This window comes from Apus apus, chromosome 10 (assembly GCF_020740795.1).
Source record: "Apus apus isolate bApuApu2 chromosome 10, bApuApu2.pri.cur, whole genome shotgun sequence".
Lineage (NCBI taxonomy): Eukaryota > Metazoa > Chordata > Aves > Apodiformes > Apodidae > Apus > Apus apus.
The window spans coordinates 13,804,275-13,817,103 of record NC_067291.1 but is presented as its reverse complement, the minus strand read 5'-3'; the positions used below and the strand labels follow the sequence as shown (position 1 = coordinate 13,817,103).

Below are 12,829 nucleotides of genomic sequence, written 5' to 3'. Positions count from 1 at the left end.
TCTAGTGCCGAACACCGAGCAGCTTCACAGGGAGCAACTCGCATCCCCCCCCATCCTCTGGGGAATTCAGCTCTTAAATCAGAGGGAGCGACATTTGCCCAGCAGGCTCCCAGAACTGGGACGTTTCCCACCTTACTCCTCATTGTGGGCCACGGGCCCAAATCCTGCTGGCATCTGTCAGGGAAAACAGCCCAGGAGCGAGGGGAGGTGATGCTGTGTTGCACTGGATTGCACACGTGATGCCCCAGCTAGAGGAAGGTACCTAAATATCACACGTCCTGCTTCGTCACACATTGTTACCTTCAAGGTTGTGTCGTGGCCACCAGCAGCTCTGATCCAAGCAGTGCACACAGGCACAGCCTGAAAAATGCCACAGACCAGCTAAAAATAAGGAGACAAATGGAAGTGAGGGGGAAAGGGGTGAGGGGTGAGGCTTGTCAGCCGTGCAGGAGACTGAAAACCAACCGAAAAACAGGAAACAAAAATGATCTGTGACACTGACTTTGGGACTCAGATATTCTGGTGCTTGGAGACACTACTGGAGTTTCTCATGAGATCAATCCACAGGCACCCATCTCAGCACGTCACTGTCCCTACAGGTCACTTGTAGCCTTTGGGTTAGCACCAACTGCAGGTGATTTAGAGTGTTTTACAGGTCTCCAGGAAATCTGGGGTCAGGGGGCTGATACTCTCCCTCGCCTCACTAGGGACACACCTGTGCTCACCCCAGGTCATCTGCCAGCTTCTTGCCCCTCTGAAAGGGCTCTGATGCCTACTACACTCAAAGGCAGGAGAGAGCAGGCAAGACAGCTACAGCTCACCTCAGTCCTGTTTCCAGGCAAGGAAAACGAAGGAATCTGAAATCCAGAAGGATCTGGGACAGGCAATATTTGTCCTGCTCACTGTCTCCAGCCCCTGCTGGATCAGGAGCCTCTAGCATTCTGCTGGAAGGGCACCTTCTGCTGTGCCACATCCCCTACTTCTGTGCAGGGGACAAGACTGGATATTGAGCTGTGAGCACTGGTGGAGCAGAAGTGGAAAAGTGGGCCCCCATGGGTGCCACTTCTAGCAGTCACCTATCCTACACGCTAGAACACAGAACTCACTGCCCCTCCACACAGAGGGGCAGCCTGTGGGACCCCACAGAGCACTAGTGGGATCAGACACCCCAAATTCCCAGCCTTCCTCCTCACCAAGCCCCTCATCACTTGGCTGCCCACTCCTCATCACACCCCACTGCTCTCCTTGGGCTCCCCCAGCACTCACAGCCTGTGCCATTTGCTAAGACCACATCTTGGGGAACTGTTGCTGTTTTGCAGAGGGGCCCGTTGAGACTGACACTGGTCATGTGGGAAAGGCAGGCAGGGCAGGGCAGCAGCTACAAACACACAGAACCAGATTTACTGATTAGCACATGGCTCCTATTTCCTCCAGTGCTTCCAGAAAAGCAATAGGCAACATTAAGAAAAGGATTACTCAGAATTCAAAAGCAAATGGGATTTGTGACCCATTATATTAACCGGGGGCTGGGGAAAGCTCTACAGAGAGAGAACACTGCCAGCAGGTCACCAAACCAATTATTAAGAGCTCAGAGATCACGAAGCTAGATATATACACACATCAAGATAAATTTCTATTTGCCTGCAGAAGCAGGACACTGGCTGAGCTGCCCTCCCAACCCAGTGTGCTTTTTCTATGTGCCCATTAAACCTGGATTACATCTAGTTACTTTCCCCAATAATTCACTTCTCCCACAGGTTTAATGCCGTGGAATAGCATTTGGGAGGGTAAAACCTGAAAAGAGAAATGTAATGGGCATAATTACTTTGATAGATGAGAGCAGAAAGCAGGCAGGCAGCACACAGTGGGAGCAGGCCAGAAGCACACACACTCACCCCTGACATCCCTTGCCATCCTCCCAGCAGCAGCACTGGCCTTGTGCTCCTGGCCCAATGTCCCCAGCTTCCCTCTGCCCTGATGCTTTGAGAGGGAGAGCAGCTCATAGACACAAGGTAACTGGCCTCCAACACCAGCTCTCACCCTAGTCTCCAGCAGGGATCAGCTTAAGCTGCAGATGGTTAGCTGTAAAATCTTCTTCTAAACTCCTGACTTGGTTAATTAAGACGTTGGATGTCCATGGCAGCCAGGTGAAGGGCCAGGTCTTGCTAACGCTGTCCTGCTTCTGGAGCAGGCTGTGGTGGTGAGCCCTAAAGCCTTGTACACCCTGCATAAAGGCTTTGCTGTCTGATCTGGGTTTTGAAGCAGCTTCACTTTAATGTTGCTGAATAACCCTTCATATTTTGATTGAGAAATGCCCCTGGGTCTCCAACCATTGCCTGTGAAGTCCTGCCAAAGGATTTTTATACCCTCCAAGGTTTGTAAGTGAAAAGTAGCCTTGACAGCAAAGCTATATCTAGAACTACCTGTCAGCATTTTGTACTCACCTCACAAATTCCTGGGTTTGCTTGCTGAGGGCTTGGTGTCAAGGACAGCAAAGCTTCTGGAACAATTTTACCCTGAGTCCAAGCTTCCCAGTAGCCCCTCCCTCCTTTTTTTAATAGTTGTTCTTACCTTTGCAGATATTCACCCCAAGTGCTGCCTTCCCCACTCCGAGTCCTTCCAGAGTGCTGCTTATGTCAAACCACAAGAGATGTTTTCACAAGGAAAGGAAGGGAAAAGGTATCCTCAAAACAGAAAGATGAGACCTAATCCACTCCTAACACTGGTGACAGATTTTCCATGCCACATTCTGTTGGGTCTCCAGGCTGACACAAGCACAGCATCCCATGCTGCTTCTCCTGCAGGCTGCCAAGCACAGCAGGAATGGGCAGCATGCACAGAAACACCAGGCACTGCCAGGAAACTCCCTCCAAAGACACAGATCCCTTCCAACACAAGGATGGGAGCTTAATTAGAGGAAGAAAAAAAAAAAAAAGTCAAGTGACTGATGCTGCTGGAGACACCTTATCCTCCAGGACAGGGAATGAGCCCACAGGCTGCCCCAGCTGGGATAGTCTAACTCCTACTCACCCTGAGCCTGCCCAACCCTTGCACTGGCAGCGAAAGATGCCACAGGGTTCTCCCTGCACGAGAGCAGCTCTCACTGCTCTAACAAGCTCATAGCTGTATTTGGGAGCAATAGCATCTCTCTTCCTACAGATTCTCTGAGAGCAGGAACCAGTGTAGCCCATGGCTCTGGCAGCCTCTTCTGCCTCTGCATTTATTTACCTTCCAAATGTTGAAGCCTTTGGGTGCTTGAAGGCAGCCAGGAGGAGCAGCAACAGCTTCCTCCTAGGTGAGAAAGTGTGTGGTTCTGACCAGTTCACAGTGTTACTGTACCACAAAACACATGAGAAGGGCTCTGCTTACACAGCATTGATCCCCACAACTCCTGTGGACAGGGAGGCATATCAGCTAGGGAAGACACTTTGTAGGGGAAGTAGACGAAAGCTGTACCTGGGAAGCTGAAAAGTGGTTTCATTAGGACTTGTTATCTCTCCTTCACTGGAGGGGAGTACTAGCATCCAATCTGTCACAAATAAAACCTTTATCTCTCCCTTCTAACATGGTGGCTTAAGCAATGACTTAGATACAGGAGTTTTAGACTGCAACTGATCCTTCCATTTGTTTCTGCTCCTGGAAGCTTTTAGCAACAGCTGCTGGACTGCATCACACCAGGGAAAGGTCATCTTGATATGCCTCCTTCCCCCTTGGAGGGGGGAAGAATCTGGCTTTTGTGTATCATTCTCATGAGTGGAAGCATCCTGTGCTGAAAATGGCTTTGAGGAGCAGGAAGTCTTTGCAGTCTCACTGCTCTCCAGCTTCCTCCCCAATGTACACAGAGGAAGGTAACGCTCAAGACACTGGCCCTGGCAGTTGCAGCACTGACCCTACATTAAGCCTAGATGAGCCCCACCATGCTGCTCCCAAAGTGGAGACACGGGTCCTTTCCATAGCACCTCCCTCTGGGGCACACTTCACAGGAGAGCTCTTTGATTGATCTGACTGTGCCTTGCACTAAAAAGCCACAGACAACTCGGTGCCTTCCTGGGGAACTTGTGGCAGCTCCAGGCTCGCCCTGATCTTCATGCAGGACCACAGGAGGCACAGTGCAGCTGCAGCTGCTCTCCCAGCCACAACTCAACTGGCTGCTTCTGTTCCAGGAGACAGAAAAGCTCCCTCTGAAAAGGTTTGAAGGCTTTGTGCTATCCTTTCAGTAGTTTGCCATCAAAGTGTACCCCACCATCTTGCCCGATCAGACTTCTGCAGCTCTGCAAGGACTACAGGTACGCAACTGCACTGAGAGGAAAGACAGTCTGCAGTCACCACATTCCCAAAGGAAAGTAACAGCCTCAGTCATCTACCACAGGACCTCAGGGAACAGAGAGGAGATAAGAAGGTACAAACCATCCTCTCTGCTAAGAAACCCACCTGACATCCTTCTGCCTTCCCTCTCACCAAGGCCACAGCCAGGGAGAACATGCCACGCAGAAGCACTGAGCAATAGCACCCAAGCTGCAGGATCTGGGATTGCTTGCAGCAACTGGTTGAGGGTTTTGAAATAAAATCAACTGTAGGAAAAGAAAAAAAGAAAGATGCTGTTCCTATGTAGGCTATGAGCAGGAACTTGTGTTTTAGGGGATGAGAAAACAACTTCAGCTTCCAGCAAAGATCAAGCCTCCCCTTTGGCACTGCTGACCTCAGACAGAAGCCAAAAAAATCTGCCATTTCTTTTGCTCTGCATTTGTTTCCTCTTTGCAAGTGCCCTCCATTGCAGGCTCAGCCTCCTTGCCAGGCCTATGAGGGTGCTTCAAGAAATCCAGTTTTGTTTTGTTGGCAATTTATGGCAAGCCTGCAACTCTCAAACTGCCCAGCGTTAGAAAACAGAAGGCTGCTGGGCTACTCCCCCACCCCAGCGGCTTGTGGAGTGATTAAGGATAGCTTTAATTTGAGGCCTGCAGCTCAACAGCTCCCAGAGGATTGATAAAATATATATAGCAATCTCCCGTTCCACCTCTGGAGGCCAAGCTCTCTCCCGATGATTAACGACAGGCATTTCCTCTCTCCCTGCTGCTGAACAAGGCTGATCCTCCACAAGGTCCAGCCAGCTCTGGGACCACACTCTGACTACCAAACAGCAACACTTACAGTAAGAAAAAAACCTCCCAGAAACAGAATCAGCTCCAGAGAAGTGAGACAGGACCCTATAAGCCCAGAATAGATCTTCTAATAAAGAAATGGAGGTAACAGGGTCAGGCTACCCAAGGCAGACCAGGCTGGGTCAGCAGTGCTAGCCTAACACAGCAGGAATGGGAGCAGAGATGTCCCCAGAGCAGCCTCTGAGGCTGCTCCCAGGAGGAAGCAACACAAGAGCAGCCTTCCCCTGCCAGCAAAAATCAGTCAGAGAGAGCTGCTGCTCAAGTATTACCCTTCAGTGCTTGTTGTTACAGCTGGAGGCTGAAGAGGAGGGCAGTGTGGGTGGGGAAGCAGTACTCATCTGAAGAAAGAGCTGCTGCCCGCTCCTCATGCATGTGTCCTCCCCAGCCACTGCACATCACAGACTCCAGGCCAGAGGCAGCTACAACACAGATTAAACATGAAAAAAAACTGTGAATATCCCAGCTTCCAGCTCCACAGAAACCCACCCTGTCCAGCCTTGTGCCCAGGAGGGGCCTGTTCCCACCTGGACACACAGATAACCCTCCAGTGCTGCTCTTATTAAAGAGCAGGTGCCAGAGACAAGCATTAGTTGTTGCTTAGAAGAAACCAATTGAGCTCTAGACTGTGACAGGAGCCTGGTGAGGAGCGTAAGCCTCCCAGCTACCACAGCCCCAGGGAATCACACACTTGGGAAAGGAAAAGATCACAACACACATCTCCAGAAGAGGTGGAGGAGGATTCAACAAGAGCAAAGAACTCCCTGAGGAGAGCTCCACTTTCTAGTATAAGTTTTAATATTTATTTAGTACAGGCCTGGTGAAGAGAACTGGGAAATAAGGCAAAGGCAAATTATCCTCCAGAGCCCAAGTTAACATCTCCTACACACAGACCATGCAAAGCAGCAGCTGTGCTCCTCCCTGGAGGCATGTCCCACAACTTCCCCACCTGCTGGAGCACAACCTATTTATTTATAAATCCAGAAGGAACTGATTGACTTTTTTCAGGTATTCTGACTTCAAGTAATCTCCCAGCTCATCCTTTGTGACCCACAGGTAGTCTTCCTTCAGCTCTGCCTGTGACCAGTTGCTGCTCTGGAGGAAGGCTTTGAAGAAGAAGACTTTGGCTCCCACATTATGCTCAGTCCTGATGGCCTTGGGGAATTTATACTTGTAAATCCCATGTGGAGCATTCCCCAGGATTTTGGCTTGAATGTGATCTCCTGCAAGACCCCAGGAATGTAAAGAGAAAGAAAACAGAAAACAACGTGTTAAGAACACAGAGCAAAAGTAACTGCTCTCCTATAGTAACAGGAAAGACACATAAGCCATTCCTTGTATCTAGTTCAGACTGCTTCCTCTTTTCAGCAGAAATACTGCCAATTCCAAGCTTTTTGTCAGCAAAAAACAACTTGTCCTGGAGTCCAGCGAGTCCTCTCAGAGTGACAGAGGGAGGGAAAGGGTATAAAACTTTGCCAACCCACAATGAAAAGCAAGGACACGTGGGTTTGCCATCACCCATATGCCACAAAAGCTGCTGCAGGGTGACGAGAGGGAAAGAAAAGCCATACAGCTGGATCAAGCCTAGACCATCCAGGAGGTATCTGATGATGCTCCAACATCAGACCAGAAGGGCCAGACCTGGCACCCAGAGATGCCAACACTCAGTCTGCCCCCCCAGCCAGCCCCCCACACACTGCAGTCACTCTGCCATAGTGCAGAGGTTCAGAGCCAATTACCCTGCTGCAGGACTGCAGCTCTTACCAGAAAGCCCACCCCATGGAGCTCCATCCCTCTGCCATGAAATGCCTCTTCCCAGCAGGTGGGAGGCAATTCCACCACAGCAGATGGCAACCATCTCTCAGGTAGGGCAAGGGAAGAAAACAACTGGGACAAAGGGGAGGGAAGGCCAAGGACACATCCAACCACCCACCCAAAATCGTAGCCAAGGCTCTCTCTGCTGTGCCCCGCAGTGTCTCTCCAGGCTGCCATTCCACTTGAGGCAGGAGCCACAGCTCCTGGTTGCCAATTTTCTGTTTCACCAGAAGCATCAGGTTACTGTCCAGCCTCCTGTCCAGCGATGTTCGATTGTTTTTTTTATCAGCATCTGCAAAAAAGTGAACACACACCCTGTTTCATGTCAGCCACAAGCAGCCTGCATCTCTAGCTTGACAAGAATCAACAAGAGCAGTAGGCAGAGCCTGGGAACCAAGCAACCATTTCTCTTGTCTGGAAATAACATCTTCATTTTGCTCTGGTAAGGTTGAACATGCACATCTTTGCAGCACGAGCATACTGACTCCCCTGGCAGTCATTTACTTCCTCATGTGCTAACAGTGCTGCCACAGAGTCAAGCTCCTCTTCAAAATAAAGCCTCAGCACGTCTTGCCCCTACTGAAGCACTCAGCTGCTTCTGCCAAACAACTGGGGTGTTCTCACCCACCCCAAACCTCAGCCCATACCTGTTATCCGTGGGGCAGCTTTGAATTGCAGCAACTTTTGTTCCCACTTGTCCTCCAGGTCTTGAGCCATGATGACGGTTTTGCCAGGCGCTTCATCATCATCAAACATGCTCTCCTTCCTCCTCCTGAGCTGCTCCTCCTCCTCCAGCTTCCGGATTTCATGATCTGAGTAGTGGCTTTTCTCCAGCTCTATCTAAAAGGGCAGCACAGAGTGTTTTTTAAGGCCCCGGCGCTGCAGGCTGGACCGAGCGATCACAAAGTTATTTCAACTTCGGTGAACGCGAGATGACGGGAATTTCCCTGAGCGCGAGCAGGACTTTCCCAGCTGGAAGCAAGGGCCTCAGGGACACTAACGCCGCCGAGAAAGCCCTCGGCAGCGCTCCCGAGCCCCGCGGCTGCCGGGGCAGGCAGGGCAGGACGCAGGGCGGGGAGCGGCCCGTCCCCCCGCGGCTGGCAGCGCTCCCGCCCCGCAGGCCGCTCCCCCCCCCGGCGCCCCCTCTACCTGCCCCATCAGGGCCGCCATCTCCTCCTCCTCCTTCTGGAGGGGCTGCGTGACGCGGGGCAGCCGCAGCAGGCACAGGGCCCCGAAGAGGCGCCAGGGCCGGGTGGAGGCAGCGGGGCCCAGGCCCCGCGCCCAGCCCGCCGCCATCTTCCCGCCGCGCTCCCGGCCTGCTCTGCGGGGCGGGCCGTGCGGGGCGGGCTCTGCGGGGCGGGCCGTGCGGGGCCGGCGGCGGGAGGCGCCATGAGCGCGGCCTGGGGGCGAGGGCTGCTCGGGGCGGCCTGGCGGTGAGCGGGGGAGCGGGCTCCGGGCGGGCGGGAGAGCGGGGCGGCCGGCCCGGCCCGCGCAGGAGGCCGCGCTGGCCCCGCAGCCGGCGCGCAGGGGGCTGCCCCGCGCTCCTGACCGCCGCGTCTTTCCCGCAGGGGCCGCGCGGCCGCGCTGGGCCGCGCCCTGCGCACCGGCGCCCCGGGGCTGCGGGACGCGGCGGGGGCGGCGGAGGAGGCGGAGAGGCAGGGAGCGACCGAGCCCAGGTGAGACGGGCGGGCCGCGCCGGGAGGGCCCGGCCCTTGGCCTCTTGCTGGGAGGTTTTCCTGCCTTTGCTGGCTTTTCCCGTCGAGGAAGCCGAGCAAGTGACTTGACTCCATCACAAACGCAGCTTGTGCCTCTCCGGAGTCTCGATCCCTTCTTTCTTTCCCGCTACGAAATAAAACTTGGCACAGTTTAAAGAGCGAATGCTGTGTAACTCTTGTTTTGCTCCTCAGCCCTTTAATCCTGCAGAGGAACTCCATGAGGTGGAACGGAAAGGTCTATGAGGAGATCCCAATAGCTCACATCAAAGCTACGTACAACAAGTAAGCAAGGGAGCTGCTCCATCCGTGCTCTCCTGCAGAGGGAAAACTGGTAACATACCAGTTACTGACTGGATCAAAAAGCTGGGAGGAAGAAAGGGGAGTGCTGTGCAGGACTGGGCAGATAATAGTGCTGAATCCAAACCTCAGTGCTGTTCAGGAAGCAGTAAGGCCGTTATGACACTTTTGGAGTCCATTCTGATATGAATAATGAGATGTCGATGGCTTTAGTAGCAGGTCACTTCCAGCCCTCCACTCTAGCACTGTTGGTGTACAGCTGTTGGAAAAATAGTGGTATTTTCCAGGAGAGATTGTTGTGTTTCATTAGTGATCCCTCGTTTTGTTATTTTACAGTTTCTTGAAGCTCTTTCAAGTTCTAGAAATGTTTTGTGTGTTTTTTTAACAAAGAGTTAAAACGCTCACAGTGAGAGGTGGTTCTGAAAGGGCTGAGCAGTCTCCCAGGTGTACCTGGGTAAAGTGTACCTGACCCAGAAAGGTTGTGTCACCTCGCTCAGATTCTCAAGGGTGACCTCAGAGGTCACTGCTGGGAGGTCCCTGCAGCTCCGTGGGTAAGTGGGATACCCGAGTGTGGGAGGCTTGGAGAAGGGAGACAGGAATTCTGTGGTGAGCTGTGCCAGTAAGCTGAGTGAGAAGTAACTGGAGAATAAAGCTTCCTTCTGGCTCGCTTCTTTCTTTTGCCCCTCTCGTGCTGTAGCACCCACGTCCAGGTGGTCAGCTTTGACAACAGCCCCCTGGCCCGCACCTCCTGCGGCACCGAAGGCTTCCAGAACGCCAAGAAGGGCACGGCCATCGCGGCACAGACTGCAGCCATGGCAGCAGCAGTGGTGAGTCCACCCCGATTGTCCCTCCCCACTACCTGAGTGCATACCTTGCTCGGTGGCAGCAGTCCAGAGCTCTCTTCCCAAGGGTGTTTGCTGACAGCGTCCCTAGCTTCATCTTCACACAGGCAGAGTGTGTCTGAAACAGCAGTTGGAAATGCCTGGGTGGTGAACTTAGCTGTGCAGGTTGTGACTAGGAGATGGAACTTGGAGCCTGCCCTTTTCTAGCTCCACTTTACATAGCTTTTTTTTTTTTCTAAGTCAGCATCTCTCAGCCTTATTGGAAGTGTGGCCCCTGTATCAGCAGCAGTTTAATTTTTGCACTGTGGGGGACTGAGAAGCAGCTGTAATTACTGGCTGAATGTTTTTTATTTCCTTTCTGCCACAGGAGAACTGAGCTGCTGCCTAGCAGCTCCAGTCGGAGAAGGTGATGTCCTTGAATATGTAGATTCCAGCTGCATACAGTTTACTGTAATTGTTCCTGAAAAAACATATGGGTGTCTGGGTGGCAGGAGAAGATGAGTCTGGCTGTGGCATAGTCCTCATTAAAGCAGAATGATGAGGAAAGATTAAACTGAAAGTCCTCATCCTAAATTAGGCAGAACTCCCTCCACCTCATGTCAGAGGTGTTTGGTGCCACTGCTGGCCAACAGCTTATTGTGGTTGACTCAGAGGAACACAAGAACATCGTCACTATGAATCCATGCTCATCAGAGCCTTGCAATAGCTGCAGTTCTGTGCTTGGCCAGATTCGTTCTGTCACTGTTGAAGTTGTTGGTACATGAACTGCACCAGAAGCCAGAGACCTGAAGGAGCTCATCCACGTGGTGGCAGCACTGCTGTGCTTTACAGCATGTTTTTCATTTTCCATTCGCAAGCCCCTTAGAATTTTTGCACTGAAGGTATGGACTCCTGCACAGCACATACAAAGCTTGCCTGCTTTTCTCATTTACCCTCTAGAAGGAATCCACTGATCACAGGAGAGAAGTCACTGCATTAGAGAAGGGAAAACAGGTTTGAGTTAGCCCTTGTTAGTCCCTTGCCAGTTCAGTCACCTATCCATGGATCTGTCAGCTTCTGGTTTTAGGTCACAGATAGTTGGATCCTGAAGCTTTTTCTGTACCAGAGCTGAGCCTGGCACAGACCTTCTCTTGAAACTGCCATGGCTGTACTCAGGCCTCCTTTTCTCCTAGTGTCTTTGTGCAATACTCTTTGTTTTTACTTAAAGAATACTAGGATAGTGGGTCAAAAGGGAATGAAAGACTCCTGGGGAACCAGAGCATTAGTAATTAAATCAAAGAGAACTAACCAGTGGTGTTTTTTACAGAAGGCACGTGGGAAGGGTGTGTTGCATGTACGAGTCATGGTGAAAGGACTGGGACCAGGACGCAAAGTAAGTGTCAGTTTCTTTTCATATTTTCCTTTCTCAGGCATCATCCAGGTGTTTTAAATTCAGGCTGGTCTCATGACTGTACCCATTAACTTGCTTTTTCTGAAGGTATTGTAAAAGAATTCCTAAGTGTCCAGTAATTCAATTTTAGAATCATTAGAATTTTAGAGTAATACCACTTTGGAGGCAAAATAAAAGCTGCATTTGGGACTTCTTCCAACTAAAGCAGGAAAATTGATGGGAACACTGATGAAAGGAGGGGAGCAGACAGGTTTAAACTCGTTGGGTTTGTGTTTTTGTTTGTTTTGTTTTTTTTCTGGTATGAATTACTTATTTTTAAGATACTTAGAAAGTAGAATCACTGGAACAAGTTGATTTTTGGATGGGGGACCAAACTGTTTTCTCCTGAGCTTCTTCCCTTCTCTCCTGCTGAATCTGTTCATAATAATGCGTCATCTGCTGACTTGTTCTTCCAGGCTGCCATCAAGGGTTTGACTATGGGGGGTCTGGAGGTCATCTCCATCACTGACAACACCCCAGTTCCACACAACGGCTGCCGCCCTCGGAAAGCCCGGCGTATGTGAGAGGGGAGCAGAAGAGACACAGCTTCCAACATCAGCTCATGCAGCAGGGACTGGGTTGAATGTTGCTCTTGGGTCAGATTCTGGAAAGCTGCCTCCCTGGAAATACCTGGTGAAGGAAGCCTGAAGAAGAGAGACCAGCCTGGGTGTACCACCTTGAAAGCCCAGGTGGTAGAAGCAGCAATACGTGTACGCCCTTAGTGGGAAGCCTCCTGTGTAAAAAGTTGCTTGATTAAAATGTTGATGTTCTGACAGCTGTCCCTGCTGTGTTCCCAGATGTATTTTGGATGATTATTGCCTCTTGACTGCTCTCTTGCTCTTACCACCGTATGTGGCTCTTGTCTAGCCCTTGGTGCTATTATTGTGCTTGTTAGGAGGAAGGGGAGCTTGAGGTCTAGATCTCCTAATCATCTGTAGTAAACAACTGCACGGGGTCACGTCATCTTCCTTCCCCCTTTCTCTCACTGCACACATTTGGAAACAAGGCATGGGGTAACTCTCCCTTCCCCCTGGCTTGCAGAGCTCAGTGTGCCATGCAAGAGGTGACCCCCCTCTTTGCACAGCATGGAGCACTGTACTCCAGACCCATTTTTGGCAAAGCTCTGTTGTGGTGCTTTGTTTTGCCCAGGCTGTAGCTGGCTTATCAGTGCTACTGGCAAATGGAAAATGCTAGTCCTTCTAAAGGGGCTGGCATCTTGCAGTTTTGATGCTTGCCATCTCTTTGGTCCTGCACCATAAACAGGATTTTCTGGGGGCCTGGGTAAAGCAAGCAGCAGGTTAGTAGGCCTGAAGAACAAGGAAATGCTGCCAAGGAGATTTAAAACACTCAAGTCCTGACCTGTACCTCTGTATATGCACAGGCAGCATGAGCTTGTCATGGGTTTGTGATGTATTGTTGCTGTCCCAGCCCCATCCACAGAATTTCTGCCAAGTGAATATATCTGAGGCTCCCTGGAGCATTAACCAGGGAAGGTAACAGCAGTAACTGACTACAGGATTGATTTCCTGGGTGGCAGAGCCTAGCAAAGAGCAGCTCCTGCAGTCCAGGCTGCCA

At 51.4% G+C, this 12,829-nt stretch overlaps 2 protein-coding genes across 2 annotated transcripts; one reads left to right on the top strand and one right to left on the bottom strand.

Annotated features, from left to right (window-relative positions):
* Positions 1 to 5,936: 5,936 nt before the first annotated feature.
* Positions 5,937 to 8,306, bottom strand: MRPL46 (mitochondrial ribosomal protein L46). Its single transcript, XM_051628499.1, has 4 exons — positions 8,121 to 8,306; positions 7,619 to 7,811; positions 7,090 to 7,263; positions 5,937 to 6,379 (listed from the first exon to the last, which is right to left on the bottom strand). Exons 1-4 carry the CDS (start codon positions 8,265 to 8,267, stop codon positions 6,129 to 6,131), a joined length of 765 nt encoding a protein of 254 aa, XP_051484459.1. The 5' UTR covers positions 8,268 to 8,306; the 3' UTR covers positions 5,937 to 6,128.
* Positions 8,306 to 12,027, top strand: MRPS11 (mitochondrial ribosomal protein S11). Its single transcript, XM_051628500.1, has 6 exons — positions 8,306 to 8,404; positions 8,540 to 8,647; positions 8,879 to 8,968; positions 9,681 to 9,810; positions 11,132 to 11,197; positions 11,671 to 12,027. The coding sequence occupies exons 1-6, from the start codon at positions 8,361 to 8,363 to the stop codon at positions 11,776 to 11,778; spliced, it is 546 nt and encodes a 181-aa protein (XP_051484460.1). The 5' UTR covers positions 8,306 to 8,360; the 3' UTR covers positions 11,779 to 12,027.
* The last annotated feature ends 802 nt before the right edge of the window (positions 12,028 to 12,829 follow it).